This window comes from Neophocaena asiaeorientalis, unplaced genomic scaffold (assembly GCF_003031525.2).
Source record: "Neophocaena asiaeorientalis asiaeorientalis breed wild unplaced genomic scaffold, Neophocaena_asiaeorientalis_V1.1 scaffold249, whole genome shotgun sequence".
Classification (NCBI taxonomy): domain Eukaryota; kingdom Metazoa; phylum Chordata; class Mammalia; order Artiodactyla; family Phocoenidae; genus Neophocaena; species Neophocaena asiaeorientalis.
Genome location: NW_020172625.1, coordinates 7,174,656 through 7,199,698, shown reverse-complemented (window position 1 = coordinate 7,199,698; position 25,043 = coordinate 7,174,656). Strand labels below are relative to the sequence as shown.

At 37.3% G+C, this 25,043-nt stretch overlaps 1 protein-coding gene across 1 annotated transcript; it reads left to right on the top strand.

Moving 5' to 3' along the window:
* The first annotated feature begins 237 nt into the window (after positions 1-237).
* Positions 238-23,667, top strand: LOC112395616 (cytochrome P450 1A1-like). Its single transcript, XM_024738928.1, is given in 11 exon segments — positions 238-547; positions 743-807; positions 809-872; positions 875-1,272; positions 2,794-2,917; positions 7,830-7,919; positions 8,013-8,133; positions 11,156-11,242; positions 14,033-14,103; positions 14,106-14,315; positions 23,613-23,667. Coding segments are annotated over 11 exon segments (1,569 nt in total). The 3' UTR covers positions 23,642-23,667.
* Positions 23,668-25,043: the final 1,376 nt, after the last annotated feature.

Genomic DNA, 25,043 nt, shown 5'->3' with positions numbered 1-25,043 from the left:
TTTGGTCTGGTGGTTAGAATCATGAAAGTAACAGAATTGAGATAAAGGTACAGTGCATTTTACAAGAATTTAATTTTACCCTCTTGGTGCATTGTTTAATAACAGCTTTTAACTAAACACAAAGGGTCTGTACTTTTATTTTAAAAGTTTACATGGAGAAAGATTACTCTTAGTCTATGCTTAGAATGGCAAAAATAAGGGTTACGTATTTCTATTTTAGGTGTTTTATTCCTGAAAATGATATTCGGCATGGCAATCACTCCTGGAGAGGTGACCACTTCTCTCATAATTTGGGGGATGGTTTTTGTTTTTGTAAGAGCCCTAAGGAGCAAAGGGAGAAAGCGGGTGTCTCCTCCTGGCCCGTGGTCCTTCCCCATCATAGGAAATCTTCTTCAGCTTGGAGACCATCCTTACCTTACATTCATGGAGACGAGGAAGAAATACGGAAATGTCTTTCTCATCAGACTTGGCATGGTGCCTGTCCTGGTGGTGAATGGGATGGAAATGGTGAAACAAGTACTACTCAAAGTTGGAGAGGGCTTCCCAGGTGGCGCCATGGTTGAGAGTCCGCCTGCCGATGCAGGGGACATGGGTTCGTGCCCCAGTCCGGGAAGATTCCCACATGCCGCGGAGCAGCTGGGCCCATGAGCCATGGACGCTGAGCCTGTGCGTCCGGAGCCTGTGCTCCGCAACGGGAAAGGCCACAGCAGTGAGAGGCCCACGTACCTCAAAAAAAAAAAAGATGGAGAGCATTTTTCAGGCCGACCTAACATGCATACATTTTCTTTCCTGGCAGAAGGAAAGAGTCTTAACGTTTCCGGTCAATTACGGAGAGAGTTGGAAGCTTCATAAGAAAACTGCTTCCAATGCTTTACAACATTTTCTAAAGCAGAAGCAAAATCCTCCACTTGCTTTTGCTTACTTGAGAAACATGTCATTGAGGAAGTTTCTGAGCTGGTGAAAGTCTCTGCAGAGTTGACTTCCAAGAATGGCAGCTTTGACCCCAGAGGTGCTATTACGTGTGCAGTGGCCAACGTTGTCTGTGCCCTTTGTTTGGGCAAGAGATGTGACCACAGTGATGAGGAGTTTCTTAGAACAGTTAAAGAGAATGGTGACTTACTCAAGGCCTCCAAGGCTGCTAATCCTGCCGATTTCATACTGTGTTTCGGCTACCTTCCACTGCAAATTATAAATTCTCCCCAGGAGTTTTATCAGGCCCTGAATCAGTTTATTGCTCTACATGTGCAAGATCATCTTACAACATATGATAAGGTAAGGGTTTAAATTCATGCCAGGACTGGGGATTTGGTGAGAAGTGAAAAAAAAAGGGTGAGATGCATTAAGAACTCAGACAACTTTATGTACTTCCTTGGTTCTTTCACTGTAATTTTTCCATAATGAACCTTACCCAAACTATTGGTAAATGTGAGGTCCAATCAGAGCAATTATAGGGCAGTATTACTTAGTTCTCATGTAGGGACCATAAGAAGAGCTTTGAATTTTTTGAGACCTCAGAAATTTCCCTAATGTGCTGCTACTTGAATTATGAATCTGTAATTGACTGATAAATGATGACTAACATGTAGGTGAGCCTCCTGAAGAAATGACCCAATAATTTTGTTTCTCTAATTTTTCATCTGAAACTATCGGGTCTTAAAATTATTAGCATATTTTTTTTCAGAAAGTGTTTTGAATAATTATAAAGAATATTCTATAGGAACCTTCCAATTTACCCTCATATCCTACTTGAGTTTCTTTCCTATGAAGAAATGAACTTTGAGGTCATAACACATGTAGAAATGTTATCCATGTGACAGAAGCAAACCTTCTTATGAGGCCATTGAGATGTTTTTGGCCCAATTTGATGGTCCACAAAAGAGTAAATTTCTCTCTTGAAATATGTATGTACTAGAAAGAATCCTAGTTCTTGGGGACCAATTTGCTGAGAGGAGAGCATCGGGGAAAAAAAAAAACATGAAAATGTGAGTAATTGAGCAAATGAAGAGATGTGAGGATTTAAGTCCCCTCTGATTAGAAGGAAGAGGCAGAAAACAGTGTGTCTCAGGGTACCAGCAGGGAATTCTAGATCAGATACAGTAAGTAAAAGAGTTTGTGAAATTCATAAATTTTGCTTCCTACTCCCTAACCTACTCTAGCCCCACTTCCTCTTCATGGGGATTATAGTAAAATCCTTACAGTAGGTTTGAAAACCTCCTATTGTATTTATTGCTTAGCAATTTCTCTGTAATAAGTTAACCTCTGACTTTTCTAAGTGTGCTTCCAGACATAGGTATATTCTTTATTGATTGAAAAAAAACTTTTAAGAAAAAATTTGAGTTTGGTACCTTGATTTTCTATTCTACATTCTTTTTTTTTTTTTGCGGTACGCCGGCCTCTCGGCCTCTCACTGTTGTGGCCTCTCCCATTGCGGAGCACAGGCTCCAGACGCGCAGGCTCAGCGGCCATGGCTCACGGGCCCAGCCGCTCCGCAGCATGTGGGATCTTCCCGGACCAGGGCACGAACCCGTGTCCCCTGCATCAGCAGGCGGCCTCTCAACCACTGTGCCACCAGGGAAGCCCTCTACATTCTTTTAAGATTGAACATTGCCTTAAGATTAAGCATTAAGAAGCAAAACTTGTTGCAAGGTTTAAAATGATCTACCTATATTCTTTATATTCCTAAGCTAATTGGGTTCATTTCAAGTTCATTTCAAGGCTTTTCTTGCATGAGAGTCATATATGCTGTAAAATGTAGTTAGGGATGACTAATCATGTTAAGGTTTATATCCTCAGGACTATATCCAAGATATCACTGATGCTCTGATTAATACATGCCACAACAAATATGCCGCTACCAAAACAACCACCTTAAATGATGATGAAATCATAAGCACTGTGAATGACCTCTTTGGAGCTGGTATGTGAAAGTATTTATCAATATTTAAGGTGGGGCTTCCCTGGTGGCGCAGTGGTTGAGAGTCCGCCTGCCGATGCAGGGGACATGGGTTCGTACCCCGGTCTGGGAAGATCCCACATGCTGCGGAGCGGCTGGGCCCGTGAGCCATGGCCGCTGAGCCTGCGTGTCCGGAGCCTGTGCTCTGCAACGGGAGAGGCCACAGCAGTGAGAGGCCTGCGTACCGCAAAAAATATATATATATATATTTAAGGTGAAGCAAGATTAATTGCAATTTTCTGTTTTCTACTGTTTACATTTTAGAGTCTTTCCCTCTTTTGATATCGGCCATTTACTACTTTCATCCCTATATCCCACTCCCAGTACCTTTCCCAACCCATTGACATTTACTCTTAATCTGTTTAAGTGCTGTTTTTTTGTTTCATGTATTCTTATAAAATGGGCTTTATATTTTCATGTATTAGCGTGTATTCTAATATTATCATGAATTTTAATATATGTAAATTACCATTGTTATTTACATCTCAACTTATTTCTAACTTTTTTCATGAAGCCCTATATTTTTAAGGTTCAATCATGGTTGTCAGGTGTATTTCTAATTTGCTTCTTCTAATGGTTGCATAGTACTCCATGGCCAGTACCCCCTACATTTTACTAGTCTGCTGTCTCAGTAATGCAGATATTGGCAATGCTAAGATGACTATCTTTGTGCATCAGTTTTCCCTCCTTTTTCATTATGGTCTTATGTTAAGAAGCAGAATTTCTGGGTCACCTAATAAAAGGATTCTTGAGTTTTTCATACAGATTACCAGAATCCTTTTCAGAAAGACAATTTATACTGCCACCACACTACTATCATTCTTACATTTCATAGTTTTTTTCTAAATCATTTTTACCTATTGATGGAAGAAATTTTCATATATTGAGGTATGGGGAAGTCATCATGGTGGATACGTGATTTGGCTTGAGCTTTATGCTAACTAGTATGGCCTGTACATCTGCTTAACCATTAAAAAAAAAAAAGAAGAAGAATGCATTTATCAGATTGTTCGGAATGTCTACTTTGAAGATAGATATAATATATATGTCATCCCCCCTTCCTATGACACCAATGCTAGTACTCCTTTGAAGATGAAGTTTCCTTCTCAGACACCAAGGTCATGCTGACTCACTGTAAATATACTAACCTGTCTTTTTTGAAACCTTGAAGGAATGTACCCATGTCATGTTTGATGTTTGTTCTTTGTTCTGACAAAATATAAAACTGTGGTTCAGGTAACCATAATGGAGCTGGATGGCCATTGTGGATGTGATTTCAGACACATCCCTGCATCACTGAGAACTTGAATTTTCTGTGCTGTATCAAACTCAAGGACAACACCAGCCATTTTTAAAACAATATCTGCTAGTAGCTGCAAGCTGCAATATTATGGTTAGAAGGTTTCCCCTTGTAACTAAGCAACCATTTCAGACCCCAGCCAACCCTTGTTGAACAGCCACACTTACTTCTTGCCAGCTCCAACCATAATTCTTGACAGACAACCTATGTAACTTTGCAGTTTTTGCCTATACAAACCTTCCCCATTTTGTATTCTGGGGAAACACAATTCAAGTGCTTCTTGAATCTGTGTCTCCTGGGCTATAGTCCTCAGTTTAGTTCGAATAAAACTCTCTTCTATACCTATTATAGATTGTTTTTTATTTGTGTTGACACTATCAAATTTCTTATAGTTCCTGTAAGATATTAGACTGCAGAAAGAAAATTCCCTTAGTGTAACAACAAAACAACAAAATTCTAAAGATGTTTTAGTAGTTTCATTTTACATGGAATATTCTTCAGACTTGTTTTTTCATTTCTTCTTTATGCGATAGTTATTGGCAATTGGGTTCACTTTTTTCTAGTATCTATGTATTTGTGTTCCTGAATTTTCTTTGCAAACAGAGGCATTTGTTTGGGTTTATATTATTTTTCCTCATGCAAATACCTCTGCTCCCCCTCCCCACACATTTATATATATTTATTATTTTGATCATGATTTAAATCTGATGGATGCAGGGGTTATTTATCATACAAATTTGATCATGCTGTACTTAGCATTTCTTCTGCCAGCTATCTGATGCTAAATACTGTCGTTAGAATTTGTGAGGACATTTTTTTAAAGCCTGAACACCACTGAGTACTAAAGACTGGGTGTGTATGGGTGTGATTAACACAAGTGGGCTTTATTTTCATTGGAATTCCATGAGATATCTCATAAATTTATTTCAGAAATATACAGTACGCCGAGATCCTGAAGTAATCAACAAATACAAAATTATGGCAAATAACTAAAATGATTAGAATATAGAAGAGTGCCACCAGATGTGCACAATCCAGTTAAACATAGTTTAGATAAAATGTGTGAAAAATAAGTAATATTCAGTGTAACACATTATTTAAGCATTTATTAATGCAACAAACCTGGCTGAAATAATTTCATTTTGAATTCAAATAAGAGTAATAAAGAAAATTAATTTAAAAACTTCTACATGTGTCTGCTACCATTCTAGTGGTACATGATAGAATACTTTAGTAGAAGAAAATAGTGAGTGCTAAACCACATATTTTATTTTATTTTTATTTTTATTTTTTTGCGGTACGCGGGCCTCTCACTGCTGCGGCCTCTCCCGTTGCGGAGCACAGGCTCCGGACGCGCAGGCTCAGCGGCCATGGCTCACGGGCCCAGCCGCTCCACGGCATGTGGGATCTTCCCGGACCGGGGCATGAATCCGTGTCCCCTGCATCGGCAGGCAGATTCTCAACCACTGCGCCACCAGGGAAGCCCTAAACCACATATTTTAGTGGATAAAATTTTTGAGAACACTGTTTCATCCGATCTGCTGTATTATTAACATTTATATTCCATATTTGACTCTTCAAATTGATCATAGGGATAATTTAGTTTCTCCTTTGGCTATAGTCAGTCTCTCCCAAAATAATTTATTATAAGCTCGATTGTTAGATAATCTGCCAAGATAAATAATAGGTTGCTTAAACCTTGATATAAACAGAAAATTTTATGATGATCCAAATATGAATCCTATTATTTATCCAGATAGACCTAGGTCTTGGATATAATGTCCATGGCTCTACAATGTGCAAAATCAGTGCCTTTCGTGCAGCATTCATGACTTGTTTCGTTTGTCTTTTGATAGTGAATAGAGTCAATATATTCTGAATAGAAGTCCATATTCTCACACCATACTGCACATTACTACAAACACCATTGTTGGCAACTGCATTTGGCCAACTCACTTTTAGGATAATTCCTTGCACTGTGAGGTCATGTTAGAAATTTTGTGGCATGAGAACTATTGAATCTACTGGCTCACTGTTAGAGATTGCCCTATTCAAAAAATGTAAAACCAAGTCTTGAGATGATTGGGAAGGATTTTACTTTGCTCTGTAGCTACATTTGGGTGCAAATGAACCCGCGTCCCCTGCATCGGCAGGAGGACTCTCAACCACTGCGCCACCAGGGAAGCCCTGATCACATTCTTTGATGTAGTATAAAGTCATCCTTGAGAAAAAGATGAAGTTTTACATAGAGTTTCTGGCTTTTATTTTCAATAATGAAAAACATCTTACCAATGTATAGATAATATCAAAAGTGAAGATACCTTGTTTAAAGGATGAATTTTAAAACAAAGCAAGTACACTAAAAATCAGTATTTAAAAAAATTGAATGTACTCAACCTTCCATTATGCACTTATACAAACTTATGGCCTTGAAGCCAGATAAGTCCAAGTTTAAGTCCTGACTCTGTCTCTTCTGAGTTGTCACCTTGAGCAAGGTTCATAATGTCCTTGTAGCACAGTTTTCTCTTCAATAAAATGAGCATAGAACAGAAAAAGCATTCAATAGCTATGTATGATTTATGATATTAATTATTATTATACATAAATCATAGCCATTATTATTGTAACAATGGTTTATTTTGTAGTGAAATATTTCCAGTGTTTTCATTTGCCTTATAGATAATACCTATATATTTAAAACTTTTATTTTATTTTTTCTTGTGGTTGCAAACACGTAACATTAAATTTACTACATTAAACATTTTTACATGTACAATTCAGTAGTGTTGTGTATATTCACATTGTTGTGTAACAGATCTTTAGAACTTTTTCATCTTGCAAAATTATAACTCTATGCCCATTAAACCCCAATTTTCCCACCTCTGTACTCCCAGCCCTAAGCAGCTACCTTTCTAATTTATGTTTTTACGATTTTGACTACTTTAGATACCTTATATGAATGAAATCAGACAGTATTTTTCCTTTTGTGACTGGTTTGTTTCATATAGCATAATGTCCTTGAGGTTCATCCATATTGTAGCAAGTGACAGGATCTCTTTCTTTTTAAGGCTGCATAATATTCCATTGCATGCATATACCACATTTTGTTTATCCATTCATTCATCGATGTACATGTGGGTTGTTTCCGCCTCTTGGCTATTGTGAATAATGCTACCATGAACATGGTGGTACATATATCTTTTTAAATCCATGCTTTCAGCTCTTTTGAATTAATGGATCACTTGGTAATTCTTTTTTAAATATTGTGAGGACCCTTTATATTGTTTTCCATAGTGACTGCACCATTTTACATTTCTACCAGCAATGCATTAGAGTTCCAATTTTTCCACATTCTCATCAACACTTGCTGTTTACTGCTTATTGGTAGTGGCTGTTCTAATGGGTAAAAGGTTAAGCCTATATTTTGAAATAAACGTTAATGTATAATAATTGTATTATTAATTGGTAGTCAGATTACTTTCCCTGGATTCTTAGTATTCAAATACAAAGTAACTTGAGGATCCAATTTTGCTAATACTTTTTTCCAAGACACTTTTTCTCTCTTTTTTCTTTCAGAGTTTGAAACAATATCAACATGTCTATATTGGAGCTTTCTTTATTTGATATACTATCCAGAAATTCAAGCCAAAATTCAAGAAGAAATTGGTAACATGCTTTCAGATGAAAAGTATAATTCTTATAAGAATATATTTTCATTTTTAAATTAAATTTTTTAAAAAACCTTTTTTTTTTACCCACATGGAAACATTGGGATGAAATCAACCAGGTTTGAAGACAGGAAAATTTTACCCTCCACAGAAGCTTTCATAAAGGAAATATTCAGACATGCCTCCTTTCTTCCTTTTACTATTCTTCATTGGTAAGGATATGCTGCTCCTTTGGGACAACAACTCTCCCAAAGGTGGTGTGGGGAGGAGTGAGGAATCTCAGGCATTAGACTGAATACTTTAAGTGCTTTAAAATCTATAGTGTGTTAATGTTATTTTAATATTATTTTAAATCATTTTATTTTCTTTTGAAACCTTTAATGAAATTTTAACATAGAGCAAGGCAAATTTTGTGAATATCTTTTATAACTAAACTATGATGCCATTAACTTTCATCTTATATTTAAAAATTAAGGGGAGAGAAGGATATAGAAATTTGGAACAATTGATAATCCAACCATAATATATGTTTGACTATTAAGCGTTGTACAAACTCACTTAACTTCCCCTTACGAGTAGCGTTAGCCGCCTGCTAATGTGATGTGGCTTCATTTTCAGTAGCTATGAATTTTACTGAACAGTAGACCGAGGAAGGTAGTTGCCACAAACAGATTAAACAGAGTCTACATTTATAGATATTTGAAAGTTTACTGAACCTTATGCCAGATTCTCCAGATCCCAAATGCATGCAAGTATAGACTAAGTAGATAGGCTTTATTAAATATGTATGTGAACAACCAAAGTTCTGGTGGTTTGAACTATTTCCATTCCACACAACTAAAATAAAAAATTAAATTCTCCGTGCTTTTTCTCTTCCCATCTTTATATAGCGAAGGCGGGGGAATGTCTCTCACGCCATGTGGTAATCGGCAGAGCAAAATGCAGTGCCTCAGCCCAGGTATCTCCAAGGGCCAGACCCCTAGCTGAGCAGAGTCAAGCCCAGACAGTGAGCCACTCAGTCCCCTGTATTTTGCCTCTCTCATTTGCTCTCCATATTCACACATGATGCTGTCTATTCACTGTGATCCCTTTTCTTCAGATCCCCTTTCTGGTTGAAGTAGACTTCATCTTTAACTTAAGTTTATAACACATCCTACATTTAAATATGCAGCTCTTCTGTCCCAAAGGCTTCCGTAGGGTGACTTTGGGTGCTTCATAAAAGAGTACAACCTACAAGCTTTACTAACAAATCAGGAACAGAGAGACCTGCCAAGTTTACAGGCATTATTTGGGATGAAATGGAAGTGATCATAATCTTTGGGATCCTGAAAACACATCTGAGAGCCTCACTAATAGGGAGAAATATATTTTAGGAAATAGGTATTCATTATATTATTAGAAGTGAAGAAATAAACTAATATATCAACTATAAAGATCAGAGGCATCGGCCAATGAGAGTAGTGTGATATAAACCAAGAATTTTAGCACAAACATAAAAGGCATCTTATATATTGATACGTTGTTTGGGATTAATCCGTTCTCCACTTGGATGTTTACCATTTTCCATTTAAAAGGACAAGGGATTAAAGAGCAGAAAATGGTTAAAATGAAATGAATTTTAAAAAGATAAATGGAAGAATCTTAGGTAAAGGGGGCAAAAGTTTTGCTCTTATATATAACGTATGTACACACATACACGAAAAACCAAACAGTACCCTAATAAATATTTATTGCATGTATGCTCTTTAAAAGTTACGTGGAAAGGCATTTTTATATATGAAGTTTCAGAAGTATATATTTAGAAAGAGAGACCCTACAATGAATACATTTATATATTGAGTCCTTCTTTGGAATATATAGTCACTCATAGTTTAATATTAATGAAATCAAATTTTACGTGCTAGGTTTCCCTAGGGTGGGGGCATGTGGTTTTTATGCAGAGTAGAATTTGAGCAGCTGAATCCACAGAAGGAGTGTGGACAGGAATGTACTGAGAAAGGCAAGTGGCTATACCTAGAAGCCAGTAATCCTTCCAACAAATGGCTCCATCCCTTTTTTGACCTTCTCCTTTGTTGGGTTTTGAGGGCACCCAATGAATAATACCCATATTATTTGCCAAAGTTCAGTACCAGCTGCAAGATGCAAGTAGGTCTGAGAGAGTTTCGAATATTAACTTTTTTAATGATCAGAGCTAGTTTGCACAGTTTGGCTTTCAGCTAGACCAAGGAGGCTTACTCATACTTTTTACCTGAATTAGACATACTTCTCCACTCAGACTCTGGCAAAGTTGGACAACAGCAGTCTCCTCTGTACGAAACCTGCTCTTCAGCTCAGCCCATTAATAACTATAGATGAGATGTATTACCTTCTCTATAGGTTGGCTAATCAGAAAAGAGAACCCAGAAGTGGCTAAGACAAATGTGTCCAGTGACTGCTCTTAAACTCATCACATTGAAATGTCACTGCTTCTCTGGGGAGAAGTGAGTGTGAGGGCCATCTCAGAAGTTAGGGAGTGCCATATGGAAATATAACATGACTTAATCTAAACTGTGCATAATTACAGAGGTATAAAAGGGAAAGATGTACAGTATACATAATGAAGTCTGAGTATGGGACTAGAAAAATAGAATACTTGTTCTAGAAGCAGCTTAGAGACCATCCAATACAACCAATATCATTTCACAGCTAGGAAATGAAACCATAGAGTAGATATGAGATTTGCCCAACATCTCACTGAGACCAATATCTAGAGTTCAGATTTCCTAGTTCCAATTCCATTCCAATTCCTAGTTCCTCCCATCAAGTACTAAATGATGTTATGTTTTGTTTTTCTAACCTACTAATAGAAGCCAAAAACACATGGGGTACAAAGAAAATGCTTTATGATGTCCTTAATAGTTTCTGGTTGTATTTGAATGTGTCTACTTATGACCAACTCTGTCATAGAAATATTGAGATAATTTTCTAGAGATTTTAGCTCATAGCAATGCCTTCAATATATTAGGTGCTCAATATGCTTAACAAATACAAGAAAAAGAATAAATTAGTGATTTGACAATAGGTAGAAGATATATCAATTAATGAACAAAGGGAGATTTATAAAGATGTCACATCATTATTGCAGTAAAAAATAACACTAACAAAAAATAGTCCATGCATCATGGGAGGCAGCTGAGGGATGGGTTATTTGAATTTATAGGATGCGTTGTAATGCTGCCTTTCTCTTTCCTACAGTACTACATCAGATACTACTCTGAATGGTTATTTCATTCCCAGGAAAACATGCACCTTTATTAATATGTATCAAGTAAATCATGATGAGGAAGCCACCAAAATTATTTCCTGAGATAAAATTTGCTTGGTTGTTTGTTTGCTATTTATTAATCCGGGAAAAATTTACATTCTTCTTAACCAAACTTCATTCCCTCTGTTTCTCTTGAAAGAAGTTGGAAAGAAATTCAGTTTTCTTTCCTCACAGACAATAGGAAGGATGAAATCTTAATACAGATTCATTCAGGGTAAATCGAATTTCAAAAGTGGGCTCACTGGGGGAGGTGTAAGCGAAGGACTTCGTGGGCTCACCCTCTGCATGTGTATGACCAGCTGATATTTGAAAAGCAGCCTGAAACCCCCCACTGGAGTGTAAGCCACCAAGCAGGGATTTGTTTTTTCTCTCCCTTTTTGTTTGTTTGCTTTTTCCTCAACCCCAGTACCTAGATCAGTGCCTGGCACATAGTAGGCACTCAGTAAATATTTGTGAATAAAATGCAACTAGAGGCTTGCCCATATCAACTATGGAAGGGCAGTCTGAGCCTAAGGTACCTCGGGCAGTGAAAAGTGAGGGTGATGAGTGGTGATGGCACTGGTGGGAATAATGGTGAGTACAGTTAATCTTTATAGACTCCCACTGTGTGCTGGGCACAAAAGCTCAGATATATCTCCTCTGACCTCAACAGTAATCCTACATAGTGGTGCTAGCATGACCCCAATTTTACTGATGAAGAAACTTTCAGCCAGATTGAACAAATTACTTACGATCACATGTTCAGCAGGTAAGAGAAGCAGGACTCACATCCAGTGTAAATCCTGTTTAATATGTAAATCTTATTTAATGGAAATTATATGCCCCATGTGGTGAGGGCTTGATGTCACCAGTAAACTGGTAAAGATTGCAATCTTTCCTTTCCCCCCCCACCTTTGGCCACCACACGGCTTGCGGGATCTTAGTTCCCAACCAGGGATCAAACCTGAGCCTTGGCAGTGAAAGCACCAAGTCCTAAAAACTGGACCGCCAGGGAATTCCCAAGATGGCATTCTTATACACTCAGCCGGTTGTATGTACAGTACTCTGTACAGCTTCTCCGTCTTCACCCAACATCTCATCTGACCGACGGCTTAGGCTCCAGGCTCTTAGGGAGGGAGGTGATTATCCTGTGTACCTAACAGCACCTTCACAATCTCTGTGACTAGCAAAACGGTAGAATACGCTGCACAGACCGTCCCACTGGAACACTTATTGTCAGAGAGATTGATACATCCATTCTCCACCCAGTGATCGTATTGGATAAACCTAAGCATTTTTAAACCCATTATAAGAAGAAATACAGTCAGTGTAAATTGAATGGCATTTATTTTCAGTTGGTACAACCCCAAGTATCCCAAGTGTTATAGTATCCTAAGAACTTGTGATTATATTGAATATTGAGTAATGATCAAACAAATTCAGTTAACACAGGTGCTAGTAAAGAAATACTATTTGTATGGAGGCACTTGTTTAAGTAAATGAGTATGTAATTCAAGACTTGATATTATGGGAAAATTATTCATGTTGAATCTAAAAGGTCACAAACTCAAGCACCCACTGAGCAGTGGAAAATACCAAAAATGAAAGAATTGTACTTTGTTGAAGCAGTGGCAAGAGGTCATCTGCTGCATCTAATTCAACCCAATAAACTGTTGGCGAGAAGGGCATTGTCCCACTGTTATCAGCTCTTTAGTTTTAAAAAAATAGAACGTGAAAATGTAGATTTTCATGTGGAATCTTCTGATTTTTAAATGTCAGCAGCAATTAACTATTTTTAAAAGATTATGAGAGCAAAACGAAGTTTCTTGGAGGACTGAGTATGACTTGTAAGTCCCCAGGTCCATGACCTCTGGTGCAGAGAGAAAACAAATTTTTCTCCTAGACAGAGGGTGACATCTATAGGCAAAGAGACCCAGTTCTTTATGAAGTCAAGTGAGTCCCTGATGTATGGCTTAAGATGTAGGCAACTCACAAACATTAGTTGTCATAGACGAGCCAGATGTGGTGCCTGTAACAAAAAAAAAGGTGGAGGGAGAAGAGAGAACCAAATGCACAACAATTTGGGAACTGTGGGCAACCCCCTCAATCAGGGCTGCTTTCAGGAGACCTGGCTCCTCCTGTGATGATGTATGAAGGCTATTTCCTAAACATAGTGAGAGAGCACCAGAGTGAGAGGTGTGTCTCAGTCTCATCATTCCTGCTTATTTTGCTTAAAGCAAAGGAGATTGAATATTTATTACCTTATTTATGCCACAATTTTGGATTATTCTAATGAGAATTTTGTGGAATTATTCATTTAAGATAAAAAATTTAAATACATTTCATGTATTTTATTCACTACTTAATGAACCAGAAGTCATTTTAGTGAAAAATAATTGTATTAAATTTTTTTTTTTTTTTGCCTCTCCCATTGCGGAGCACAGACTCTGGACACGCAGGCTCAGCGGCCATGGCTCACGGGCCCAGCCGCTCCACGGCATGTGGGATCTTCCTGGACCAGGGCACGAACCCGCGTCCCCTGCATCAGCAGGCGGACTCTCAACCACTGCACCACCAGGGAAGCCCTGTATTAAATTTTTATGATAACTAAACCTGTCAACATATTAAAGGAAAGAAAGACATATATATCTGTAATAATTACATAATTACATAGCTCCATAACTATATACATATAATTTATAAAGGATGTTCTGAACTTGAACAGAACACTTTATGCAAAAGAAAATTATTATGGAAAAGTTGGCAACAAAGGTAAAAGTGATAAAATGATTCCTTTAAAATTTTTTATTTTTGTCTATTTTATACAGAACTATTTGGGATAATCCCAATTTATTTAGACCTGAGAGATTTCTAAATGAAAACATGGAACTGAATAGAACTTTGTTGAGAAGGTGTTGACTTTTGGAATGGGAATCCAGAAGTGTCTCAGAGAAGATGTTGCACGAAATGAGATATTCATTTTCATCACCACAGTTCTACAGCAGCTCAAGCTGGAGAAGTGCCCAGAAGCTGAGCTTGACCTGACACCCATGTATGGGTTATCCATGAAGCCAACACCATACCAACTTCAAGTAGAGACCCACTCCACAGGTAGTTCCTGTTCATAGATTCTCAGACTGGGTGGAGGGTTTCTTGTTTAATTCAGAAAAATTATGGGCTTCAAATTCATTTAACAAGAAATTTAAAATTCATACCCCTATGCTGTGCTGTTCAGTTCATTGTATGCCATCCTAATGTAGGAGTTGATTTTTGAGTGTATGGGGTTTTAAACCCATGTCTCATGTGATGGTGTCCCAGGTGTCACTGTGTCACTGTGAATATGGAAGAAGGGAACGAGGACTGCTGGATGGAGTGAGCAGGCAAAGGAGTTCTATCTTCCTTCCCTTAATGCCAGCTACAATAGACAGGTGTACTGATATTTGTTTTAAATATTGGGTTCAGAATAAGAACAAGGTTCTGATTTTAAATACATTTCTTTCCACTGGACTAGGAGCTAGGTATTCAAGAGGTCCTAAGAAGGGAGCTAGAGTGACCCAGAACAGCAGAGAACATTCATGGTGATAATAGGTGGACTGAGCTAGATTTAGAGAGGCAGGGAATGGAACTTGAAGGGGGGGTGGGTTTCTTCAAAATCTATTTTTATATCTGCTCTTATGTTTTCTGGATTGTGAATTTAACTTCAGAGCAAATTGGTGTTTTTACAGTGTTACTAATCCCTTTTGATACCTACTAGTTATACGTGTGTATTAGTTTGCAAGGGCTGCCATAACAAAATACCACAGCCTGAGTGGCTTTAACAACAGAAATTTGTTTTCTCACAGTTCTGGAGGCTGGAAGTGTAAGATCAAGGTGTCAGCAGTGTTGGTTCCTCCTGAAGGCACTTTCCTGGGTTTGTAGATGGGCTATCCTCACATGGCCTTTTCTCAATGGCCACTCATCCCTGTGTCTCTCCTTTTTGTTGTAAGGACAACAGTTATATTCGATTAAAGCCTCATCCTAACAGCCTCATTTTAGCTTAACTATTGGGTTGGCCAAAAAGTTCGTTTGGGTTTTTCCATAAGATGTTACTGGAAAACCCAAACGAACTTTTTGACCAACCCAATACCTCTTTAAAGACCTTATCTCCCAATACAGTTACATTCTGAGGTACTGGGGTTTGGGATTTCAACATATGAGTTTGCGGTGTGTGTGGGGGGAAGATACAATTCAGCCCATAATAACATGTTATGAGAAAAAAAAAGACAGCAATTAAAACGTTTTTTCAGTATAGTACGCAGCACTAAGTATGTGCTTCTTTAATTGAACTTGTTAATGAGCTAAGGCATATAAGGGACATTAAATGGACAGTGAAAAACTAAGAATTTCAGATTGAAGCTTTAAGGGCAGTTGCATTATAAAGGGCTTGAAATCCAGGCGGGAGTTGAGAGCATGTCAGAAGTCTAATTCAAATGGAGAGAGCACTTAGGGATAATGACCTAAGACCATCTGGATGATGACCATCTTGACCAGGATGTTGCAATGGAAGCCGAGAAGTTAAACAACTGACAGACATTGAGGATTAAAGTCAGGACTTTGTCTTTCTTTCCAAGTACAAATAAATTCAGCATAATCCTTGGGAATAAACAAATTAGGTTGCCTGTCCTTTTTTGTAAAAGCTTTTGAAATTATTTGTATTATCCACGTGACAGTGTGTCAAACTGAAACTATCCTTACATTTTTTTCTGTAAAAAACTATCAAATCTTCTGTATATGCGCTAATAATGGGGAGGACAGGAACACTATAGGAATCTTGTTATCTGTTTATCTGGTATTTTCTTTAAGGAATTGTGTTTTTCTAAAACTCTTGTTTTTTTTTTAAACAGTAAGCAAATAAGATTCTATACATTTATTTTAACACACTGTATTGTAAAATGCTAATTTTCACTTTAACTCTGCTCCTAAGGCATAATTAGTGTACTGTTGGGCTTTTTGTATAATTCATAAGTTTGCAGTTTATGTACTTTTAGAAACATGGATAAGAATAAGACAGGGAAAAGAACATTGAAAAGCAAAATAGAAATAACTTTTCTTTTTCATTTAATATGTAACGATGAGCTATTTTTAATTATATGTATTTACTTATCTGGAAATAATTTATTTTATGAAATATAATTAGATGCAACACAGTGTACCAACATTTTATATTGAAATAACTTATAACATAAACACTCTAAATAATCAACTGGAGATTACACACAGAATTCATTATGACGATGGAGCAATTGATAATACATGGATATATGCATCAGTGGTGATCCAAGACGAGTGAAGTCCTTAAAGCCATTATACATGAAGTAAAAAGATAGAGTAATAGATATTAGATATCCTGCTATACAAAGGTACATATGGATGCTTACCACACTGTGCCCCCCTTGTAGCTACAGCCCCCTGGGGCTTTTGGTAACACCATGAAGATGAAGGTCAGACTAGAAACTATCCACTGCATGATGCAAGTGAGCACAGAATGTGTCTGGTCCCAAGTGTTTCAGAGACAAAAACTTGCACCAATATTTATAAAGACATTTATATATTCCCACATTGAAATTCTCTAATTCCTTCCCAGTTAAACCTATAACTCAGATGTGATAATCAACCCACATGACAGGGTAAGAAATCAGAACCATTTTTGAGAGGTAGAAGGGGTCTTTGGGGATTTTACTCTCTAAATAATTATTAATTAGGCTGTAAAATCTACAGATCCTTCCAAGCTTCCAAGTGTGTGGACACATGATTTGATGTTTCAGATTCACACAGGACGTCCCCACAAAATCCCAGATTCATACTTTAAACAACAAAAAAGGCACCGTACTATGTACACCTTAAATCAGAAATAGCTAAAGGGAGGTGTTTTACAGCTAAACAGGCTATAAAAAACAAATGCCCTATGAGGAATGCACCGTTGGCTTCCCCTTCAGATAAGAATAAAAAGCAGGATGCAGGCAACTGATTCTCTATGACACACATTTTTAGCAGTAGGAGAGCCAAAACAAATAAAAATTATAAAAGTTTATAGGTCTTTTCTATCCTTCAAGTTATTTACAGAGAATAGTTTACCTTAATTCAACATCACTATCAAGCCCCATCCACCATAAACTACACACATACAGGCAATACTGTTGCCTTTATCTCTACCCCTGTGGATGGAAGCATGTTGCATGAATGAATTTTCCAGCTAAGTGTGATGACCAAGTTCCAAAATGCTCATTTGAATGGATCATAATTACTGTCTTTCTGATGTCTTAAAATGCATTTACTAAATATAGTTTTATCTTTTTCAGACTTTATATTGACATTTATTTCTAAGGGTAATGCACTGGGCTATAGTCATTTGATGCACTCCTGATCAATCCTCCATCCCTGCCTCAATACCTGCCTTCATTCATTACCTTAATGCTGATCTCCCCAACTCCCTGCAAGCTCCACAAATGCAGGGCCAAGTCTGCTTGGCTTCCATTGTACCTCCAGTGTCCAGCACTGTTTCAGGCACATAGCAGACAATCGATAACTAGTTGTTCAGTGAATGCGGGAATGAATTAATGATTAAATGAATGAATCTAACGGAGTAGCAAAAGGAAGTATCCGAGATTTTCTAGTATGGGTAGTATTTCTGGCATCTCTGCTCCTATTTTAATTTCTACCTGTTGCCTCAGTCTCAAAATCTGTTCAGTGCTCTCACACCTGTTTAAGCTATAAGGTCCAGATCTCATCAAATACACCCTTAGTTCTTTTTTTTTAACTCACATTTTTATGACATCAGATCCCAGCTGGATATCATTAGCCTCTCCCCATCCCCACAGGACCACTGTCAAAGTGTGTCCTAGCACTTAGGAAACTATCCAAAAGTAACATCTCAAATGTGCTCCAGAAAAGTCAATGTTTCTCCCGCTCCAACATCATCTTGCCAACACACAGGCATACAGATAGGCAGCTGACCATTCATTAACTTCACCAGACACATTTGTTGTCTAATGGCATCTGTCACTTCTCCTGCACACTCTGATGGAGAGAAGGGGTCACTGCTTTCTCCCTGTAATGTTTACACCCAAGGATGGGTGTTGGAGTTTACTTATTTTTCAATGGCTTAACTGAGAGTTAGGAGTAATTCTGAAGAAAGCTTACTTGAGGTTTGGGAATATTGGAAGGAATGACATAAACATACACACAAAATTATGTCCTATGCCCTACTGCTTAAGCCTAGGACTAGATTGTTCCTAGCAACTCATCCTGCACCAGTTCCCTGCTCTCTTTGCTCCCTGTGGACAAGAGCAGTTCCATGATCCTCTACCTACCCTGCCCCCAGATTTCCCATAGGCTTTGTATTTTGTGCTTTCTTTCTCTCTCTCTCTCTTTCTCTTTCTCTTTTTAGTTAGCTTAGCTAGAGGTTTATCAATTTTATTGATCTTTTCAAAGAACCAGCTTTTGGTGTCATTTATTTTCTCTCTAGTAATTTCTTGTATTCAATTCCATTAATTTCTCCTCTAATTTATATTTCTTTTCTTTGGCTTACTTTGGATTTACTTTGCTCCTATTTTTCTAGTTTTCTAAGGTGGAAACTTAGTTTATTGATTTTAGATCCTTTTTTCTTTTCTAATATATGCATTCAGTGTTCTAAATTTTCCTCTAATATGACCCAGAATGTGGTCTATCTTTGTGAATATTCCATATAAGCTTGAGAAGAATGTGCATTCTGCTGTTGTGGGATGAAGAAGTCTACGAGATGTCCCTTACTATTTAGTTGATTGATGGTGGAATTAAGTTCAACTGTCTTTACTGATTTTCTGCCTACTGGACCTGTTCATTTCTGATTCCAAGCTAAAATTTAAAACTAAATAATGTGTGAAACATGCATGCAAACAGTTAATATTTGTAGCTACTGAATTATTGTGGAAGTTTATTTATTGGCATGGAGAGGTGATATATTTTAAAAAGCTAGTGTGAAATATTGCATGTAACTTAATTATTTTGTGTATAATACACATGGAAAGTGTAAGGTGTGACATGCAAATAGAATGCCAACAAAAATATGATTTTTTTTCTATTTCAGCTTATGCTCTAAATATAGTATTGCATTTATTTGATATGATAAATTTCCTCTACTTCTGTGAATTCACATAGGGGTGAAGAAAGGTTTCAGGGTAGCAAGTACCTATCACAAAATTCATGGGTTTGGTCTAGAGAGGGGGATGAATCTTCAGACTAGATGCATGAACTGTGAATTAAAACACCAGGTTATAGAAGTTTTGCATTAATTAAATTAAAACAAAAGCTGGCATCTGAGAATAAAGAAAGAGACACACACTGTTAGTATAAAACCTCAAAAGTCTGGGATCATTCATTGATCAATTAAGAAGCTCTACACACCTACATAACTAGATAAAATAACTTTATTTAGTTTTTAATGTGTGTGTTTTTATGTGCCTACTTTAAGCCAGGCTCTTTAGATGCCAGGCATAATAAAAGATGACTAAAATATGATCTCTAACTTCAGAAGCTCTTTAAGATAGAGGTGAATGATAAGTGTGTGTGTGTGCGTGTGTATGTGCATAGATAGCATATAAGTGTGTGTATATATATATATATATATATACACAATGATATAGTTAAATATACATATCTTAATTGTTCTAAGACTAGTCATAAAAATTCAAGCTGTCTCGTTCCCTCTTCATGCATTCAATGGGGGGGTGTGTTTGAAAATTTCTTTGCAACTTTCTCTTTTTGTGAAGAGTCCTTGACAGGGTGAATGCCCTTTGTTGATCAAGGAGCTTCGTATGGTTTTGCCAACTTACCTCTTTTCCCAGCTGGTCACTCTTCTAAGGAGTCTTCATTGTTTGATTCCTTTGTGCCAGCTTGGCCTATTTTATACTATTTCCTAGCATTCCATACTCAGTGGTCCTCACTGGGTTTCACCATGCCTCTCACTATTCTGCTTGGCATTTTGATTTTCATCTATCTATTTAGAATTGCCAACAGGTTTTACCATCTCACAGTAGGTGAGAACAGAGCGGTTTAGAAATTCAGCACCTTGGGATGAGAGTTTAACACAGCTGGAGGGCAGAACTTCACCTACCATCTTAGCAGTGCTTGCTTAGCTTAGTGTCTGGGACATAAAGGCCTTCAACATGTATTCAGAGGAATCACTCCCATTCAGGTGTTTATTGACAATGCACTTCATTGGGCCTCTGTGGGCCAGGGAATAGTACTGTGTGAAAAGGCTCTCCAAAGTTAAAACTGCTGTGGGCAGTGAAGTGATTTACAGGATGATATCTCTTTGGTTAACAATATCCCTACTCTACATGTTTCAGAAAATTGGGAAATGAAGCCAAGTATATGAAAACTGTTCTTTGGAGCAGGAGCAATAATAGCTTCGGGTTTTGAAATAAGAATCAAAGGTGGTAGGGGGCTTCCCTGGTGGCGCAGTGGTTGAGAGTCTGCCTGCCAATGCAGGGGACACGGGTTCGAGCCCTGGTCTGGGAGGATCCCACATGCCGCGGAGCAACTAAGCCCGTGAGCCACAATTGCTGAGCCTGCGCGTCTGAAGCCTGTGCTCCGCAATGGGAGAGGCTGCGATAGTGAAAGGCCCGCGAAAGGCCCGCGCACCGCGGTGAAGAGTGGCCCGCGCTCACCAGTTGCAACTAGAAAAAGCCCTCGCACAGAAACGAAGACCCAACACAGCCAAAAATAAATAAATAAATAAATGAAATTTTTTAAAAAAAGAATCAAAGGTGGTGTTTTCCCCAGATTTTTGGGCAAGATAGATTCGAACCCAATTACTCTATATATGGAAAGCTGCTATTTGCTTTTTAGTTACGATTTTTAAACAATTTCCCCCATTTAAAGAAAGTTAAGTTACTCACTTCTCCTCCCCACTGCTTCTTGCTCTATACAACAAATGCAAGTTTGATGAGGAAATTTTTATTAAGGTATCCATACAGAAAAGTGCACAAAATGTAAGCTTAAAGCTTGGTGAATTTTTACAAACTGACCACCACCAGCATTCCACAGCCCCCCAGCCTTTCATTCCATCTTAGTCTCCAATCTCTGTGCCTCAAGGATAACCCTTATCCTGACTTCCAATGCCATAGTTCGGATTGTCTGTTTTTGAATTGTACATTAAGGGAATGAAACAAAATGTGCCCTTTTGTGCTTGACTTCTTTTGTACCACATTGTGCTTGCAAGATTCATCCATGTTCTATTTGAAAGATTAATCAAGTTGTGTGTAGTTGTATTTCATTCATTCTCATTGTTCATTGCTATCGATTGTTCCATTAGGTGACTGTACCACAATTTATGAATGTATTTTATTGATAGAAGCCACTTGGGTAATTTCTATTTTGGGTCGTTATGAAGAGTGCTGCTATGAACATTCCTGTGCACAGTTTTTGGTGAATATATGTAAACTTTTTCGTTGGTGCGTATAAATGTAGGACTGGAATTGCTGAGTCATAAAGCATTTGTTTTTTTAATTGAGAAATTCGAACTAATATTTCAGCATGGTTGTACCAATTTATACTCCACCAGCAAGCTGAAAAAGTTCTCTGGTTGTTCCACCTCCTTTTCAACAGTTGATACTTTTTGTCTTATTTTCCGTATTTTTGTTTTAGCCACAATGATGGCAAACATACCCTTATTAAAGAGACAGATGGTCAGATAAATCCCTGGCCTGTTACCTTACGTGAACTTGATTTTGGCAATGTTAGCTAGTTCATTCTCTCTTAATGAAATGAATCTAGGACAGATTGAGTGCATTCATCCACTGAAGTCTTTCAAAAGTGAATGATCAACCCCCTGCCACCACCCCCAAACACAAATGATCTTAGCTCACAGTTACCAGGGCCTCCTGAGAAAGCAGTTTTTGCCAAGACTGTCTTTTTCCAATTTCTTTGGGAAGAGATTTTATAGGATTTCCCCCATTAATCAAAACAATTTCTGCCTTTAAAATGTATCTCAGTTATTATAATGTCTATGTTTAGTTTATAATTTCAGGGTAATCTAGAAGTGGTTATATCTGTTTATTTTGTAGCATATGCCTTTTATATTTTTCAAATTCTACTTTTCGCTGAAAGAGTCGGTACTGAAAAAACAGGATGTTCTATCAACTCACATTCCTAGAATTCCTTTTTGGTCAGAAGTGTAAGTCTGTTGACCCTTCCAAATTTTGTCTCTCTGACAAGAAAAGAAAATCCAGAAGAGAACATTTTGAGATCATATTGTTTTCCATTGCCCTTGTGTTTGTTTTGCTGTTTCACTCTATTATCCAATTAATACCATTCTGCCTATTATTTACCTATTTTAAAATAAAGACTTGGAGTAATTTTTCATATTTTTCTAGAAGTCTCCCTTGATTAGAAAGGTATTTCTGGGCAATAAAACTTAAGTTTTGACTGTGAAATTCTGTCAATAATTTGAGAAAGTTTGAGATTTCTTTCTGTTGTATGTACAGTAGGTGATCTTATGAATTCCACATGGATTTTATATGCAACGATCCTTCAGTAACTAGTTTCTAAGAAAAATAGAACCTTTTCCATACTTAATTTACAGACCTAGCTTTCAATTTCCTCTTCATTTTGTTTATGGTAACTTTTGCCATGAAAACATAAGTGATTTTAAAATAGCCAAATATATCTAGTTCTTTCTTTATGGTTTTTGAGATTCCTATCATACTTAGGAAAGACTTCTCCACCCCAAATTTATACAAATAGCCTCCTACCATTCCTTCCAATATTTTTCTTTAAAAAAAAAAAAAAAAGGTAGGCATCCAATTCTGGATTATCAATCATATCAGCAGCATTTATTAAATTAGACACTCTTTCTCACTAAATTAGATAAAAACCACATATATACTTATCTTTCTGTGGATGCTCGACCATATCTGACTAATATATTTATGTACCAATATTACACGTTTTTTATTACAGTGACTTTATAGTTATCTTAGTATCTGAAATTCTCTCACTTTGCCTTACTTGTTCTTATTCAGTATTCATAAATTTCTTGGCTACTTTTAGAGATTTATTTTTGCATTACACATTCCAGAATTATTTTATATAGTTCCACAGAAAAGCTCATTGAGATTATAATTTGAGTTGTGCAAAATTTATGTATTAATTTTAGAAATACCAACATTTCTATGACAGTTCTTATTCTGGTTGTTTTATGTCCTGCATTTGCATTTCAAATTTTAATTTTTATGTCTTAAACTATTCTTGCTATACTTAGGTCTAAGAATTTTGTTGTTTTGTCCATATTATACATGTATATTATTTTTCACTTTAGTTTCAAACATTATTGTTAGGACTGAGAAAAAGTTATTGAGGTGTCCAGAGTTAATCTTGGGACTTTTTCAGGAGCTGCTAGAAGGAGATACTCAAAATGAAAAACATCTTGCCATGAGGAACCTGGGAAACAACTCAACATGAAGGAAAATAGAATCTAGAGGTGGAGACATAGTAAGTACTAGAGCTATTATTTGAATTTCTGGAACAAGCCATATCTGAAACCATTATCATTTGTCCTTTTCAATTACTCAAGCCAATAAGCTTCCCCTATTTCCATTTGATTTAAGCAAGTTTAAGTAGGTCTTATTTTTCTTTGCTTATCAAATAAGGTATGTATAGACATTTGAACTTGACTCTTCCAGATGACTTTGTTGCTGGGAATCTTCAGAAAACTGCCAAGTTACACTCTACTACTGTCATGGAAAAAAATAATTTAATGGTAGTAGAGCTGAACTTAAGAGAGGTGTTGAAATGTCAGCAGAGATGTGTAGGATGAAACTGAGATTGCTTCCTTAGAGCCCAGTTTTAAGAGGTACTGATATAATAAAAAGTATGGGGGATTACAAATACAAAACTGTAAAAATAAAGCAAATCAGTTGTGTGAAAGGATGATGAAGGACGCTTATCTTCTATTGCCTGTACAATATAAATTTGATACATTAATATTTCCTTTCTAATGGAGAGTTTAGAACTTCATTTGACAATCATTATTTTATTCAAGGCATCTTTATTAATTAAAAAACAAACGTTAATTGTAAGTAGCATAATTATGTTCTTTTGTGTGTGTGTGTGGTATGCGGGCCTCTCACTATTGTGGCCTCTCCCGTTGCGGAGCACAGGCTCCAGACGTGCAGGCTCAGCGGCCATGGCTCACGGACCCAGCTGCTCCGCGGCATGTGGGATCTTCCCGGTCCGGGGCACGAACCCATGTCCCCTGCATCAGCAGGCGGACTCTCAACCACTGCGCCACCAGGGAAGCCCTAATTATGTTCTTTTACTCAAAGAAAATAGAGTTGAACCCACTATGATGTTCTGAAGTTTCTTTTGTGCCCACCTGTTTATCCAGCAAGCTGGTTTCTTCATTATTGGCTTCCTTACAACCCGTCGCACAACTCTGATTTTGTTTGTGTTTCAGCTTTAAAGTCATACTGAGGCCAATCAACAGCTTTCAAATATTTGATCATGTCTGAGATTATATTTAGGGAACTCCTTTGCTTCCTGTTGAAAAATAGTTGAGGCTCAAATAGGATTTGGAATGACCACTTATCACTCAGGGTTTCAAAACGTAATTTTTGTATCAGTTGATATTTCACTTATTCATTCTTTCATTTCACTCCACATATGTTTAAGTGGGTATGACTATAATCCAGCCACTTTTCTAGGCGCAGCATAAACGTCACCGGAAAACAAAGATCTTGCTCTCATGGAACTTAGATTCCAAAAAGGACAGAGCAAATAAACCTATAAGCAAAATATAAATTATGTCAAATGAGGTAAGTA